At 45.1% G+C, this 17,227-nt stretch overlaps 1 protein-coding gene across 8 annotated transcripts in view; it reads right to left on the bottom strand.

The window, feature by feature from the left end:
- LOC147020241 (cyclic nucleotide-gated channel beta-3-like) overlaps positions 1–17,227 on the bottom strand; it is a 141,729-nt gene that overhangs the window by 1,973 nt on the left and 122,529 nt on the right. For 6 of the 8 annotated variants that reach the window (XM_085895452.1, XM_085895450.1, XM_085895448.1 and 3 more), the window contains 7 exons: positions 13,741–13,882; positions 13,287–13,446; positions 9,820–9,917; positions 9,249–9,332; positions 8,964–9,082; positions 8,714–8,860; positions 8,291–8,474 (listed from right to left, as the gene is read on the bottom strand). In XM_085895452.1, coding sequence (XP_085751578.1) covers positions 8,291–8,474; positions 8,714–8,860; positions 8,964–9,082; positions 9,249–9,332; positions 9,820–9,917; positions 13,287–13,446; positions 13,741–13,882 — 934 coding nt within the window. The remainder of the gene's footprint in view (positions 1–8,290; positions 8,475–8,713; positions 8,861–8,963; positions 9,083–9,248; positions 9,333–9,819; positions 9,918–13,286; positions 13,447–13,740; positions 13,883–17,227) is intronic. The other 2 variants (XM_085895455.1, XM_085895456.1) reach the window with 2 other exon arrangements.

The following is a 17,227-nucleotide window of genomic DNA, read 5'->3' as shown; positions in this document are numbered from 1 at the left end:
GGTCGACTTCGGACACGGGCCACTTAAGCGACCCGTTCCGTACTATCAGAATAACCGAGCGGTGTTATTCGTCGACCTCGACGGTTCGATTAATTATCGGGCGTATTCAGCCCACTACCAACCCTTTACGTGAAGCAAGATGAGGATTCAATGGGAGAAATGACGAAGCGAAGCGGGAAACAGTTCAACACAAAAGCACATTTATTCGCGGCACACGGGAAGCACACATATACAATTCCACCAAATGCACACAGAAAAGACACAATGCAATTTACACAAAAAGCAAATGTAAAAGCGAAAACACAATGCAGAGCTAATACCGACTACCGAGCACACGGCAACACTTATACAATTCTACCTCACAGACGGCGCCGACAACACATACCCAAAACCAAGGAAAAGAATACCCCGAAGAATGAGGCGGGCCTGAGGCCGAGACCGGGTCGCGCCTACCCGTCTGGTGATGAGACGCGGAGCGGCGATGGCGCCGCAACCCCGCGGGCCTCGCGGGCAATGTCTGGTAGGGGGTGGGAAAGGGGCCCCCTTGGTCGCACTATCTCAGCGCGGGGGGAAACAGGAGGGGGTTGCTGATGCTCGGGGTATAGAGGATCTTTATTATCCCTGGTGTGCGTCTCCACCTCGGCCAGGTCGCGCTGTCGGCCTCCCTCGGGTGCAGCTCCCTGCACGACGCGAGCACCCCCTCGTCTGGTGTCGCCGCCTTTCCACAGCTCGTCCCCTCCGTTCCGACTCCAACGCACACGACGAGCAGCTCCACCGCCCGCGAAGTCATGACCCTCTGCTTCCGACTCTCCTACTCTCCGCCTCTGGACTCTCCGACTCTCGACTCTCCTGACTGATGAACACGGTCCTTTTATCCCCCCGTAGCTTCGCCTTTGACCCCCTCCCTTTGACCTTTCACCTCGCTCCCCATTGGCCCGAGAAAAAGTGGGCGTGAAGGCTTTTTGATCCACAAATTTGCATATATCGATCGTCCTGGAGGCGGGGCCAAATCGCCCCTCGCTCACCGATTGGACGGCAAAAAGTGGGCGTGTGTCGTTTTTGATCCGTTTTTGAAGCACAAAATCCGTGATTTTGTACACGCTGTTCGACGCGCGCCCTGCACGAGTCCAACACCGGTACCCACAGCGGGGCAAGAACGGTGGTGATGCTACGGTTGCGAGGTGTGACGTGAAGGTCATGGCGGTTGTGGTGAAGCGGTGGTTGTGGTTGTTGGTTGATGTTGTGGTTGTGGTGGTAATCATGGCGGTTGGTCCAAAATAAAGATAGTAAAAGAAAAACGGCTATCCTGAAGAGTCGCAGCACGCATAAATGACATGTATTCCCACTAGACAACGGGTTTGGGCCTAACTACACATGCACTTACCGAGATACCTCACCTAAGGGACCTGAATGGTGGTTTGCGAATTTGGTAACCACAACAATATATATAAATATATATAAATATATATATATATATATATATATATATATATATATATATATATATATATAAATATATATAAATATATATATATATATATATATATATATATATATATGTGTTGTAATGGTTTTTGAAAACTTAGCCCAGGGGGAGGGCATACATGGACACGGAGGTGACCCGATGATTAGTTATTTCATTAGTCTTGGTATGGATCGTCATTGCCCCCTTGTCAAAGGACTGCTCAGGGTGGGCATGTGGTGGCTTGGCTGTATTTGTCCAGTGTAATGTCTCCCTTCTCCCACTCTGTTACTTTCAACCTTTCTTCCTTCATACCATTGTGCTGTTCATTCCCTCTGTTATTTTCAATTAACCCTCCTTTACCCCATCGGCCCGTTCCAACGGTCCACCAATAATCTCTCCTCCATCAAACATCTTTTCAACCGTCCCTCGTTCACCCCATTGGTCATACCTTCAATCCCGCAGGCGTTTGGTCATTTCTCGGTCATGTAGGGTTCCTTTCCGTGTTCCATCCATCCGTGCATTGCTTGGTAAACCATCAAGTGCTCTTGCATGCATGCTCATGTTGCATCTCACACGAATGTTTGTGGCGCTCGGTGCTCATCGTCGCCTGCGAGGTGCGGTGCTTCTCGCGGCTGGTGGTACAGTGCGAGCGGGTGTTTTGCGTATGAGGGAGGGGGTTCGGGGGCTCTCGGTGCAGTTTTGGGCACGTCAAGGGCAGGGCGGGGTGGCGTTGAAAGTTCCCTCAGAATGGCGTGGTATTTTCCACAAGTGATGCCGTGGACCCACCCCATCGGCTGCGGATCAATGGGAGGAGAAGAAGGCTTGTAGGAGGAGAGAAGAAAGCTGATGTGAAGAAGAAGCAGAAAGGCAAGAGAAATACATGGTATGGGCTTGCGCGATCAGGGACGAAAAGCGCTCCTGAGCAGATGGCTCAGAAAGCAGAAAGGGAAGAAGCAGAAGAAAAGGTAGAAATGAGAAACCAACGGGACAACCTCTCATGAGCAGAAGACTCAAAGACTGAGAAATTTCGTGAGGGAAGGAACAAAAATGTGAGGGTAAAGAAAGGAAGGTTTCACGAGCTGTCGGTGTCGAGCTTCTGTAGAAAAAGAGCCCTCCTTCCACGAGCATCATCCTGCCCTCTCCTGTCAGCCATGTATATACGAACATATATATATATATATATATATATATATATATATATATATATATATATATATATATATATATATATATATATATATATATATATATATATATATATATATTGTTGTGGTTTCCCGCCCGCACGTCGCCACGAGCACGACCCTCGATGGAGTGCTGGTCGCCTTGGCTCGATCACCCGGAATGTCAGATCGCCAGCCCGGAAAACTTCGGGTCGACGGGTTCTGCTTATTTTGGACCGAAATACGCCAATGGGGAGATCACGTGGGGAAGGGTTAATTGCCAACTTAAACTTACCGAAGTATCCACGTGATCCAGCTTCCGGGGTACTTCACCCTCAGCGGAACTCGTACGGAAGCGAGCCGCTTAAGCGGGCCCGTTCCGTGTGCGTAGCCGAGCGGTGGTATCACCGAATTCTGCCAGCCCGATTATCTTGCGACCCTGAGAATGGCCGACTAATCCCTCACACGCACGACATGCTCAGCCAATGAAGGAAATGACACGACGAGCTGAGTACATTTCAACAATTGGGGTTTTATTTTACAATAATAATGGGGAACTAGGGAGCACAAAGAGCAGAACTAAACCGAATACCAGGCAATGCACGTTTGTACAGGCAAAACACTTATACAATTCACTACTTAACAGACTGGTCCCACAAAGAGACACACACACCCAGACAGAAGTGGACCCCTGGGTCTTTAATGGCACCTCCAGCCCATCGGGGACAGAGGACAGTCGGGCTGAGGGTCAGGGTAGCTGGCTACCTGGCCACGAGCGTGCAGCCAGACGTCCCCTGGTCTTGAGACTGGTGTCGCTGTACCAGCCAGGTGGAAGGCGATGACATGAAGCTCTGGGGCCAGGACGAGGTCGTTGTAGAAGCCAAGGTGATGAGCCGGGCAGAGAAGAAACGGGAAGACAAGCAGGAAAACGAACGACCACGAAATCTCCTCAGAACACACCTTATATCGGCCCCCTCCCGCTCAATGAACGCTTCTCTCCTCCCCACTCGCCCTCCCATTGGACCGGAGGCCCCATGTGACTCATCGTCTGCTCTCGATTGGACAGGCGCGCGGTGGGCGGGGCACTCCCTCCCTTGGGCAGAGTCTCCAGCGGGGGGGGGGGGCATTCGTGGCTCCGCCTACGGCTTCTCCTCAGACGGCGTGGTTAATGGCGACGGTGCTGGGTCGGAGGCGGAGCGCGGAAGATGCCGGCTCCCCGCCGATTGGCCACTGTGGTGTGGTGACATCACTTGGAAATGCAGTCACGGATGCCTTAACGCATCATAAACTACCAATTCTTCTGTCCACGCGTTACAGGGTCGATCGCCGAATTATCGATGTACCTAATTATTCCTCGACGATTCCTCGAGTTTAAACCTCGACGGGACCTGCACGAAAACGAGCCGCTAAGCGGCTCGTTCCGTATGCGAGGCCGAGCGGTTATATATCGCCAAGTCCCGTCAGATGAGATTATTACGTTTATCGGCTTTAATTAGCCAGTTAATTCCCCGAATGCACCATGGCAGTCAATGTGAGGAAAGGGACGCAACGAGCAGGTTCACGTTCAACAATTGGGGTTTTTATTGCAAATAATGAGGGAATTGTTTGGGAGCACGCAAGGGAAGATTTATACCAAATAAAAGAAATGCAAATAATATACAGCACAGGCACTTATGCAACTTTACTACTTACAAGACGGGCACCACAAACAGACACACGCACACCCAGACAGAAATGGTGGCTATTGCCTTTAATATTCCTTTCAGCTCGGAGAGACAGGCGAGCTGAAAGCCAGGGTGTGTCTTGGACCTGTCCTCGACGACGACGAAGACCCAACAGGACGACGTCTCTAGAACAGCTTAATAACCACCAAGACCAGCACGACGAGCCCAGCAAGGCGAGCGCTCCAGTAAGATGAACCCTCAGCGCGCGCGCAGACCGCGCTGATCACTGAACAGAACGAACTTTCAACGTGCCGATCCAAGTACAGAATGAACGAATTCCTGGACTCCTTTTTTTGCGTACATGACGAACAAACTCTTGAACTCCTTTTTGCGCACACCCGAACGAACTCCTGGACTCCTTTTTTATCTCCCCCGCTTCGAGGGGGGGGGCGCCTCCTCGCAACTCCGCCCTCTCCCGCCGTGGGCCCGGATTGGCTGGGTCGCAGTCATCCCACCCGCTGCACGCCGATTGGTCGAGGGCCACCGCATGGCTCCTCCCCAAACCCTGCCTTCTCCACACCGGACGACCTTCTGCGCATGCGCCCTCGTCATTCCTCCCTTTCGCCAAAATGGGCGGCAAACCCCTCTCTTGGCCAGGTGGCGTGGTGACAGGAGTGAAGCGAGAGCGGTGTGGTGCGGTCGGCGGTGGAGTTGATGATGTAGTTGGTGGTGTTAAAAAAAAAAAAACTAAAAGAAAACCTGATTATGAAAACAACTTCACAGCGCAGGAACATTTAATTACCCATTAGACTAGGGTCGGGACCCTAATTGGCAACATGTACTTACCGATATAACTGAGCTAAAGGACCTGAATGTTGAGTGCTATAGCTTTCCAAATCCACAACACTATATATATATATATATATATATATATATATATATATATATATATATATATATATATATATATATATATATATATATATATATATATATATACACACACATATGTATGTATATGAACACACGAAGTGTGTTCAAAAAGGATCCAACCTTAATTTTTCGTGCGTAAACAAATGAAGCTAGGGAGGCGTGGTTTGGTGCACGTATGTAGGCGATCCTAATTCGTATGCGTGAATATTTTCCCGCCTGCAGATGCTGTCAGTCGCCGACGGACCGCTGATGAGTGAGGAAGTGTAGTGAGGAACGTGTAGCCCTAAATGGAGTTCTTTCATCCCCTCTTCCTGTGCAGGCTGGAGTTCCTCAAGGTAGCGTTCTGGGCCCTGTTCTTTTTCTGGTTTTCATCAATGATCTCTCGGACTCTCTGGAAAATCCTCTATTTCTCTTTGCCGATGACTCCACCCTCTGCCGTACCATCTGTCATCCCTCAGACCGGCAAGCAGCAGCTTCTTCGCTCACTGCAGATCTGGATAAAATCACAAACTGGTCCAACACGTGGAACATGTCTTTCAATCCACACAAATCTCACACTCTCACTATGTCTCTTCGAAAGGACCGTTTACAAAACCCCCCCATCCACTTTCTCAACAATCCTCTGGAAGAAGTCTTTTCTTTCAAGCTTCTGGGTCTCACTATCTGCCATGACCTTTCCTGGGAAAGTCACATTTCCAACCTTTCCTCAAAAGCCAGTCGCCGACTGGGAATCCTCCGTCGTGCAAAGTCCTTCCTCGGCCCTCTTGAGCTCCTGACTACTTACAAAGCTTTTGTCCGTAGCCTGATGGAGTACTGCTCTCCCCTCTGGGCTGGTGCTCCTGCCTCCCACCTTTCTCGACTTCACGCTGTCGAAACCAGGGCTTTTAAGATCATTGGCATCTCCCGCAATGAAGCTGAGTCTTTGGGCCTCTCACTCAATCACCGCAGGTTGGTCGGTGGTCTTTCTGTCTTCTACCGACTCCTCTCCAGCCTTGACCCCCCTGCTCTCTCTGCGATTTGTCCCAACCACATTTGCACAGGGCGCTCAAGGTCCGCCAACAACCCCCTTCTGGTAAAACTACCAAAATCACGAATCACTGCTCATCTTCACTCTTTCATTCCTCTTTTTTCCCGCCTTTGGAATAAACTTCCTCACTCTATTCTTTCCCATTCTTCCCTCCAGGCTTTCAAAACAGCTGTTCACCACCACCTCTTATCTTCCCCCATCCAAATCCTCGATCTTTTCTACCCCCGATAATCCACCCAAGCCCACTTCCTTCAATTCTCCTGCTTTCCTTCCTGAAAGTCCCTGTAATGTCCATCTTCTCCTCGCCATGTTCCCCGTCCCATCCCCATCCCTCTCCCTTCCACAGTTCACCTGTGTCTGTTCCCCAATGTTTTGTCCCTTCCACTCCCACCCCTCTTGTCTCATGCCTCCTTGCTGTGAGTTGTGTGTTAGCTCTCATACGAGCCTCGACCAAGGTATACAAAAAAAAAAAAAAAAAAAAAAAAAAAAAAAAAAAGTGTAAGTGAGCGCCGTCGGATTTTCGTTTTTGACACAATGACGGATCACTGTGGTCTCGTCGCCAGTGATCACTGTGTTGAAGAAGTTGGGATCGCTGTTCACAGTCTCCAGCATGTCCTGTGCGATCTCCAAACGGAGTTGCTTCTGCTCGATCGTTAGCAGCTTTGGCACGAACTTCGCTGAGATTCTCCTTGAGCCCAAATCTTCATTCACAATGGAATGAACGGATCCAATGCTGACGCCCGCCTCGTCTGCAAGTTCTCCGATCGTGATTCAACGATCCTGCATCAGCAGGGTCCTCACTTGGTCAATGACGATCTCATTTCGAGATGTTGAGGGCCTACCAGAACGTGCTTCACATTCCACTGATGTGTGACCATCTTTGAAGCGGTTGTACCATGCTTTTATCTGTGTGGTGCCCATTACTTCGTTCCCGAAGGCCTGTTGAATCTTGCGGATCGTTTCCACTTGGGAATCGCCAAGCTTTACACAAAATTTGATGCAGTAGCGTTGTTCAATTTTTTTCCATCATTTTGTCAAAAACGAAAATCCGACGATGCTCACTTACACTTCCTCACTCATCGGCGGTCTGTCGGCGACTGACAGCTTCAACAGGCGGGAAAATATTCACTCATACGGATTAGGATCGCCGACATACGTGCACCAAACCACCCCTCCCTAGCTTCATTTGTTTACACACGAAAAATTAAGGTTGGATACTTTTTGAACACACCTCGGATGTACTTACCCCAGATGGGCTTCTCTTAAAGCTGAATGGCCTAAACAAGCACGATGACAGTCGACCATGAGCCATCCAAGAAACAAGAACTTTGTTCACCATACCATATATGGCGCAGGCTTATTGAACAGGGTCAAACATCCTTCGCAAGGTTTTGAATGTCCACTGCTTTCAAGTCCCAAAACGCTCTCAGACAACAACTTGTGCACGTGAAGTTCAGTCCCCCTGAGGAAAAGAAATCCAACGTGATGTGTATTTCAGATTCAGTGGTGTATTCCCATCTGCAAACCACCGGCCATACCATAAGCACCAAGGAAGTCGTGATATTGGACAGAGAAAGCAAGTGCATTGACTATGGGGTGAAGGAATCCATTTTGGAAAGGGTGGAGGCACCGATGCTCCAAAAGAAAGGAAGTCTCCACTTCATTTTATCACATGTGTGGGACCAGGTGCTAAGGAAGGTTCTTTGTCATTTGTCACATGTGCAGCAGCAAAAGTCAGGCAATACACAACATCACTCATCATGTGACATTTGTCGCCAATGATGAACACGTGACACTCCCACACAGTATATAAGAGGAGGGGCTAATCCAGCTGAAGTTAATTGGGTAAATTGGCACAATGCCACAGTATTTGATTTGAGCTCTTGTCGTATATTTCAATCACTTATTTGATGAATGAAAGATAGTGTACAACATAGGCTTCCACCAATACTTGCAATCACATTGACATAGACCTCTCTATCAATCTATACCACAAAGTAACATGTGACATGCTTTGCTTCAAGGCCATCTAACACACCTCAGGTGCTACCGGTTCTCCACGCTTTGCTCGCCGCATAAGATGACCCAGGAGGCCAGAATGGTTCGCCACAGACATCATGACACGAAAGAGCACTGGGGTCGGAGGCCGTGGGGGGATGACTGGTTCTGGTCGCTTCTTTGCTTTCTTCTTGGGTCCCTTTGTGCCCTTTGAAAGGAGACGCCTATGGTGGGGGTGGGGGTGGGGGTGGGGGAGGGCACCCAATGCAGGGTAAAGTAGCCAACTCAGCAATGAGACTTTTTAAGGAGCACAGATATATCAGAGCTGTTACTTGAGGTTGCATAGCTATTCTCCATCTTTCAAGAGTCGTTTTTATTTAAAATAGTTTGTTAGTCTATAAACATATAGTTTTGATTTGGACTACAGTAGACCATGAGATAGAGGAACTTGGTTTTGGCATACTTGGCTTTCTTTCGCAGGAGGTGCTGTGAGTCAGGGTAATGGTGCAAGATGGAGTGCAGGTCTTTCTTCTCCAGAATAAACAGGTTTGTAAAACCATGGGCTACAACATCTGCCGTACGTCGGTTCCCACCACCCACTGCCAACAGGCTAGCATGAACGCGAACATGTGTTAACATGACACAGTGATCATCATTAATGGAGAACAGTTGTTCAGCAAGGAGAAGTGTGTGTGATGTGGTTTTAAAATCACCTGATTTCTCCAAAGACGCATCCTGCTCGAAGAGTCACCAGCACGAGTCGCCCGTCTGGACCACCGAGCACCTGCACTGATCCTGATTTGATGATGTACATCTCCCGGCCTATCTCTCCCTGCACCGTCATATGGGGCACATCAGTGGCATTCTGGCATACTATTACTAATGAACCAATCATTGAGATCTCTCATCATTCTCAGGCCAATCAACTCAACCCTTCCCAACTCCATCCTGATCTGGTCTGATCCATACAACATCCAACTTCATGATGCAAGCGCTACCTTCTTGCAGACAAAGTCACCAGGGAGATAGACCACAGATCGCAGGCGTACAAGCATGTCATAAATCATCTGAGTATCACAGCCCTGGTGCAAACACAAAATGCAATTGGAGAGAAGCAACCTGTTGATGATAGTCACATTACTAAAGTTGTGTGAATTGAATATGTTCTTCATATTTCATCTATATAAGTAAAAATAGATTGTTTGGTAATTGTGTATTTCATCTCACTTTACTTTATATATATCTTGTGAAGTGACAAGTTAAATGCTTTCACTACAGAGTGTGCATGAACAAATTGAGAAAAGTCAGTGTATCTGGGGTTATAATGACTTCTCTCAACCAAATGTTGAGAGAGGTGTGCTAGTCACTGTGGGAAGGTGGGTGAAGCGATGTTTCCAGCTTGAGCCCTTCTTCAAAGCAAGAGAGAGGTCTTTCTTCGAGAAGGGCTCACAGCGGTTGGCATACCCCTCTAAACATGAGAAAATAAATTGCCCTTATTTTTACATTGCTGCAAATCGACTCTCGATTTTATAAAGGCTAGTTGCCCATTATCTGGGATTATACACACACCTTGAAGAGTTCCACGTTGCTTACAATATCAAAGTTAACATCAATGGCGATATCCAGTTGCATCTTTGCTGGAATTTGTTCCAGCAATTCCATTTCATCTAGGGACAAACACACCAACGCACATGAGAGACAATTATAACCTGCAACCCCATGGATGCAACTTTGTCACGACCCACACAGTGTGACACAAGCTGGAATGATATAACATTTCGAGCAATAGTTATGGAAAGATGATTTTTTTTTTTTTGGTGACTAGGGGTAGGATGGCCAAGAGGTACACACACTTGCCCCAAAGCTGTCTGGCCTAGGTTTGAATCCTGACCCAGCTTCAAACTCGCTGTCATCCCAGTGTTTCACAGGCAGGGTGATTCATCAATGTGTGTGTTGGATGTTAAACTGGATGTCCCATCTACCAGCATTAGTTGGTGGACGTGAAAGATCCCACAATGTCCTTCATGAAGAGTAGGTGAGTTATCTCCAGCACCCTGAAAAAATTACAAATTCCTGTGCTACCTACTGCTGGAAAGTCAATGGCGAACCACCCAATATAACTCTTGCCCAGAAACTGCTAACTGTAACAGTGTGGTACATCAGAAATATAGTGAGGAATTTTTTCTTTTGAAATAAGTTGTTGTTCGTCTTTCGGCTGCTCCCGTTAGGGGTCGCCATAGCGGATCATCCGTTATGATCCGCATACTGATTTGGCATAGGTTTTAGGCCGGATTCCCTTCCTGACGCAACCCTGGTCGCCTCTTACGAGACAGGGATAAGGATTGGGCTTCGCCATGATTCCGGGCTGCCCTACACCCTCTCATAACGCGGCCCAGCGCAGAGCTCCCGTCATCAAGCGATCCTCCAACCCAAGCCTCCGAGTAGCCGGATTACAGGTGCACACCACTACGCCCGGTTTCTTTTGAAATCAGTATATGTGTATTGAAAAAAAAAGGAATTTCTTTAATTATTGCATCGCGTTACTGGAACGTTTTGCATGTCCCTCACAGTAACATACAATAATACACCAATCCTTTTTACTTTAAACATTTCATGGTGGATTTTAAAAGGTATATATTTATTGTTTGTGCAGTTTCAGGTCTTGTTTACAATATTTGCAACTTTATTGGGACAAGTATATCCATTTATAGTTTTGCATTCATCTTTTTGTTTTTTTACATGATCTTCTCTATGGCTTGTTGCAGAACTGTCTCACACACACACACACACACACACACACACACACACACACACACACACACACACACACACACACACACACACACACACACACACACACACACACACACACACACACACACACACACACACACACATCACACACACATCACACACACATCACACACACATCACACACACATCACACACACATCACACACACATCACACACACATCACACACACATCACACACACATCACACACACATCACACACACATCACACACACATCACACACACATCACACACACATCACACACATCGACATACAGACGAACATACACGACACAACACATAACTATTAGATGAAATAAACAGCGACTGAGCTCAAGGGAAATGCCATCACTTTCAAGGGTACCCTGGATACCAGCAACATCACAACAATGGCACCACTTTTCTCACCATTGATGGCAACCTATGAGGATTGTCTGTGCTCTTATCCTTTGAAATTCTGAATATCAAGTAAGGAAGTAGCACGTACCATTTTAAAAGTCTTTGGTAAGACTCGGCCAGGATTTGAACCGCCAACCTCCCAGCTCCCAGACTCGGAGCGGACACTAACTATTATACCACTGAGTCTTTTGCTGAAAGTGCAATTAATTTTGTTTTCTTGGAGGCAATAAAACTCCCATAACGCAAATTATGTTGATCATGTGATGTGACATACGGTATGGTCTTTGAGGTGTCATAAAGTTGTGGAGGCTGCACAACCACAAACTACCTGAAAGAAATAGAATAAAAACTGTGAAGATCTAATAAAAGTCACAGGCTCGAAAAGGGGTACATATCGAGTAGGCAAAGTAAAGCAAGTAGATATGCTGATCAGATCAACCCATATTCTTAACAGCCATCCTCTTGATAAAACATTATACTCAGAAGTAAGGGACTTCATAGAATATCTTTCCATGAAAAAAGATCTTTTGACTGAATCCTTATCCCTCTGAGTACTTAATTTTCGATTTACATATATCAAAATGTTTAAATGGATGAACTGACATTGTTTCAGACTCCTTACATGTCATCACAGCAATTAGGTCAAATAGGGATTCAAACAGATTTTTAGAACAGGCTACAATGGTGACCTGACAGTATTTATCTTCATATATTGCATATCAGTAGTTTCCACGTTCTTAAAATGATTTGACGTCAACCTTTCCATTTAATATTAAGAATATAATTTGTCAAGATGATCTTGTAACCCCTCTCCTGACTTCCACCTCGTCCTCTCCCCCCCCCCCCCATCCAATATACCTTTTCCTTTTCGAACTACAGCGTAAACTTAATCGATCTTCATTTAAATCATTTGCACAGTATATGAGAAGAATGGTCCGTTAAACCTGTCACACCAAAACATACAATGGAGTCATGGAAGCACAAACTAAGGGCAATCGCTGAAAACAAGGATGTAGTGCTCAAGAATACGACCTTATGATCCCACCAATCGTGAGCACTGAAAACAAGGCATTGGGACAGGACATAGTACTCAAATATATATATATATATATATATATATATATATATATATATATATATATATATATATAAAAAGGAAAGGACAGTGTTGCTAATCGAGCTGGTTTCAGTAGCTGGTGACTTTGGCCTAAAATAAACCTGCAAATTAGCCAAATATAAAAGTACCAGGACCTAAAAAACGAAGCCAAGAGGACATGGAAGAGGAGGAGTGCATACATAGTACTATTGATAGTCAGAGCAGCTGGAGTGATAAAGCAGAACCAAACTGACATGAAAATTATACCATTAAATATTACAATGGACCATCCAAATCTTTAAAAGAGCCATTGGAACAAAGCTATGAGAACACAAAATCAAAACATCACAACTTCATCCCCAAAACGTGATCCTTGTAAAAAGAAGGGGATATTCTGGACCCTGGGAGGGCTCCGTTACATATTCTGACACCCATTCAAGGCGATTACAACCAATGTGAAGATGGCAATATTGTCATTATACGAGCTATATTTCCACGTTTTAAAGAACAAATAATTTAATGGATTACATTGATGTGGAAAATTTTTTGAACATTAACTTTTGCAATTATTAATCCATTGCACAAGTCACAAAGTCACGAGTCCTTGTCCTCGTAATTTTCAAACGATACGTCATATATTGTATAATCACAATTATTATAGTTTGAATATTGCATCATATTACAATGATATTACATTATATTATGGTGCATTGTGTTGTATGTCATAATATTCCATGCCGTGCCATACCCAGCATGCCTTGCGAAGCCCAGGTGTACTCGTACCAGGAGCGCACGCGGTTCTGCACAGCACGCGGGATATTGTAGGATGCCATGTATGCCAATGCTCCATCCATACTAGTACGGTAGTGAGTTTTGGCAGCTGTTGCTGCTCCTATAACATCCCGCATCTGTCAGTTGCCAAGGTGAAATTTACCACAATTATGTAATAGTCTGTCAAAAAATAAGTGGAGCTTGAATAAGGGAACTTTTTTTAAGCTGGTTCAAAATATGTAAAAAGACTTAACATATGAGCCAATTAAGCAACATATCTTCGGCTTCCCTCCGTTCAATCTGTTGCGATATGATACTTTGTGATTCATTGAGTGTCAATACCTGTGTATCCAAACAATTTAAAGCAGAATATTGTACATGCAGAGGACAATACATAGACAGTGAGACATGCACAGGTGGATGGGTGTGACCTGTCCAATGATGACAGAAAAAGCAAAGACACCCAGGAAGTAGTTGAGCAGTTGGAATGAGATCTCAAAAAGAGATGTGGGATCTGGAAGGCCACCAATGGTCAGTAGAGACTTCACCGCAAAATAGTAGCAGCGGATGTAGCTGAGAAGCAAAATACAGGCAATATGTGCCAATACACTCGCATTGGAAGTTCAGAATCCATTGTCTTACATACGTGATGCAATATGTATCGTTTTTGAGAAGTAGAAATTGATTGTAATATAAAGACGGTAAGTAAAAGTTATTCACCAAGCGATATAATTAAAAGTCAGTGATGCAGAGGTGACTTTAGAAACGAAATGTTTTCGATGGTCAATCAAAATTGTGTCAGGAACTTTTGTATTTTTCTTAGAAATGCAGTACCCATTGATCGGATGAAGTCATTATACCTTATGGCAAATATTATGGATTATGAAATCGAAAACATGATTCTGTGTGCATAAGTTTTATCAAACAATGGACAAGATCTCGATTGCAAATCTGACACATAGTAATGATATTCTATCTTGTAATCCAATAGTAGAAGTTTTGCATGCAACCACAGACTAGCTCAGATTATTTTTCTCAGTGTGCAACCACAGATTAAAAAAGAAAACCTGAAATGATATTCCTCAGTCTTCTAAGCAACACTGGCTTCCTGTTTTATTCTATTTTACATTAAAAAATGGCATTTCATATGTATTATAATATTGTTGCAGGAATGGCCAGCCATAGGGGGGAACAGGATATGTCATGAATAAACATCGAGCATAAGTGTGTGGTTTCTTTGTTAAATGATAGGACATGTATCAAAATGTGTTCACAAGCTGATAAATGTGCCCCAACCTTCCGTAATGTGTTGAAAGCTCTCTCACCATTCCTCCCCTATTTATCCTTTAAATAATTTCCCTTCGTAATCTGCTAATGTGTTTGCTTTATAAAATGTTTTCAACTCTGCAAGGCAGCAAATTACCCCCCTCAAGGAAGGCAAAAGAAGTGTCTTTTGATTGTGCCTAAGGTAAGAGCTATATGGAGAATGGCAGTCTTAGGGACCTGCTCAACACCATAGAAGCTGTGAAAAGCGAGAAGGGGAGCCAAGGAGCGCACAGGTATGCATGGTCGTGAATCATAAAGGCCGAAGGGGGGGGAGGGACAGAGACAGTTGCGTGAAGTTGAGAGTGGACTGTTCCACAGGAAAGCGGGCAATTGGGTTGAGTCCTGCGGGGCTCAGTGAGACTTGGATGGAGCGAAGCTTCAGCAGGATGATGGAGAGGACTGCGTGTAACAGAGTGGTAAACCATCAATGGCAAACTGAGGACGATTGTCCGAGAGTCAGGCAATACAAGCACACATGTGCATTAGGCTGAAGACTCGAGCCCAGAAGCAATTCAGCCTGCCATCTTCCTACCATCGAGACCACTGCCATCAGCCCATCGCTGCCCTGCACAAGCATTACGTGGTGAGAAGGTGCTTTCTGTCTTGTGATCTATTCCTTTCTTTAGTGCATGTGAGTAATTGGACCCCAAGATATATCGTGTAAGCCGTTGAAGTCTTGTGGTGTGGGAGAAATTATTATCAGAGAAATTATTTATATCGGTGTGTTTGCTTCTTGTTCTTCCTTCCCCTTTCATTCCTTAATATATTCTGTATTCGCCACTGATATGTCGACCTGATGCTTGATTCAAGGTGAAATTGTAATTAATGATGTGGGCCAGACCATGTCCAATACAAATTGGTGTGAAGAGCCTTCATGAGGAGGTTTTTAAACAAGGCGGTTCACCTTGGTTTATCGCTCGGTACTACATCCTTTAGACGGGTGAACTGGCTTTCGGTGAAAGATCTCGTTGGAGTTGCTGTGCATCAGAAACTAAAGTAAAGATCTTTTCGGTTTTCCCGGTGGATGGCGTACAGCCTCGCTATAGGACCATCCGTTGCTAAATTGGTGACTGACCGGGTGGAAGATTGGACCTTGTGTCCACCCATGGTTCGATATTACAATATGCTAGTGGATTGACGTTCCGTGCCTATCTCCTGCGTGCTGTTGTCTACGCTGCCTTCTGTGATCTTACAGGTTTCATGGTGACTTTCTCTTCGCCATTGATGATTTTAAACTTTCCCAACGTGATTTAGATGGATTTTTAAGTCAAAACATTTCTGTTTCACACTGTGAACGCCATAATTTTGCTACTCCAAGGTAATAGCTTTGTTGTTGGTGTTCCAGCTGTGTATAGTCATAATCTTGCAGCGTATATACAGAAACCTGGTGCCCGTGTTATTCTGGGGGGTTTTTAGTTCCTTTTTTATGACCATATACATCATACATACTAAAAAAGTGTTACGTGTGTGGGGCACATGGTCGTTTAATCAAACCCGCGCATGGTATGTCACAACGCATGGTAATCAAGTGTTAAATTATGTTACATAATCAAGAGTAATGTTATGCTACATAATCAAGTGTTACATTATATTATTTAATCAAGTGTTGTGCTACATAAGTTACAAAAAATAGCATTACGTAGTTTTTGAATGGCCCCATATTGGGGTAAAACAATCTGTAACCATGTGATGAATAAGCTCATTCTGACATATAACCATGGCAGAGGTTGACATGGATAAAAGGTATCGAGTTAATCTTTTTATAGCGCATTAAGTGTGTGTTTCCCAATCTTGCTGTTCATCTTTTTAGAGTGCTTTAGATGCGCATTTCCCAATTAGCCCGTTACTGGATTTTGGCGCAGGTTGTGAGCACAGTGTGGTCATTCTTGTTTAAATAATTCTTCACCATTGAGAGATAGGGCCAAAAACGATATATAGCAAGATATCTCAAAACGTTGTGGACGGATTCATACTAAACTTGGTGGACAGGTTGGGTGTGTGACAAGGAAGAATTGATTCAACTTTGGTGAAGATCTGGATCTGGACCCTAGAATTTCAAAGTGATTCTTCACCATTGAGTGATAGGGATAAAAATGACATATGGCATGATATCTCAAAAAAGTTCTGGATGGATTCGGACGAAATTTGATGGACAGGTTGGGTGTGTGACGAAGATAAATCGATTCGATTTTGGTGAGGATTTAAATCCAGATTCGAGAATTAAAATTTTTTATGGGATTCTTCACCATGAGAGATGCGCCAAAAAAGGATATATAGTGTGATATTTCAAAAAGTTGTGCACGAGTTATGACAAATCGAGGTGGATGAGTTGGTTCGGTGACAAGAACAAGCCAATCTTCTTCTTGCATATGGCAGCTTGGCTGCCGGGTAGCTATCATTTTGTTGGGGTGCCACTATGCCACTGATGCTGTGCCCTGATACCAGTACACTGGTACTCATTTTGCCGACCTCAGAAGGATGACAGGCTGAGTCAACTCCACCTGGTGTTAATTCAGTGGCCAATGGGGCTCAAACTCAGGACCTTAATATCCCAAGCCAGCTGCCATAACCACAAAGCCAACACCATGCTTA

The sequence above is a fragment of the Eptatretus burgeri genome, chromosome 9, assembly GCF_056783735.1.
Source record: "Eptatretus burgeri isolate ZD-2024b chromosome 9, Ebu_testis_v1, whole genome shotgun sequence".
Taxonomy (NCBI): domain Eukaryota; kingdom Metazoa; phylum Chordata; class Myxini; order Myxiniformes; family Myxinidae; genus Eptatretus; species Eptatretus burgeri.
The sequence above is the reverse complement of the archived record's forward strand: the minus strand, read 5'-3'. Positions and strand labels throughout refer to the sequence as shown.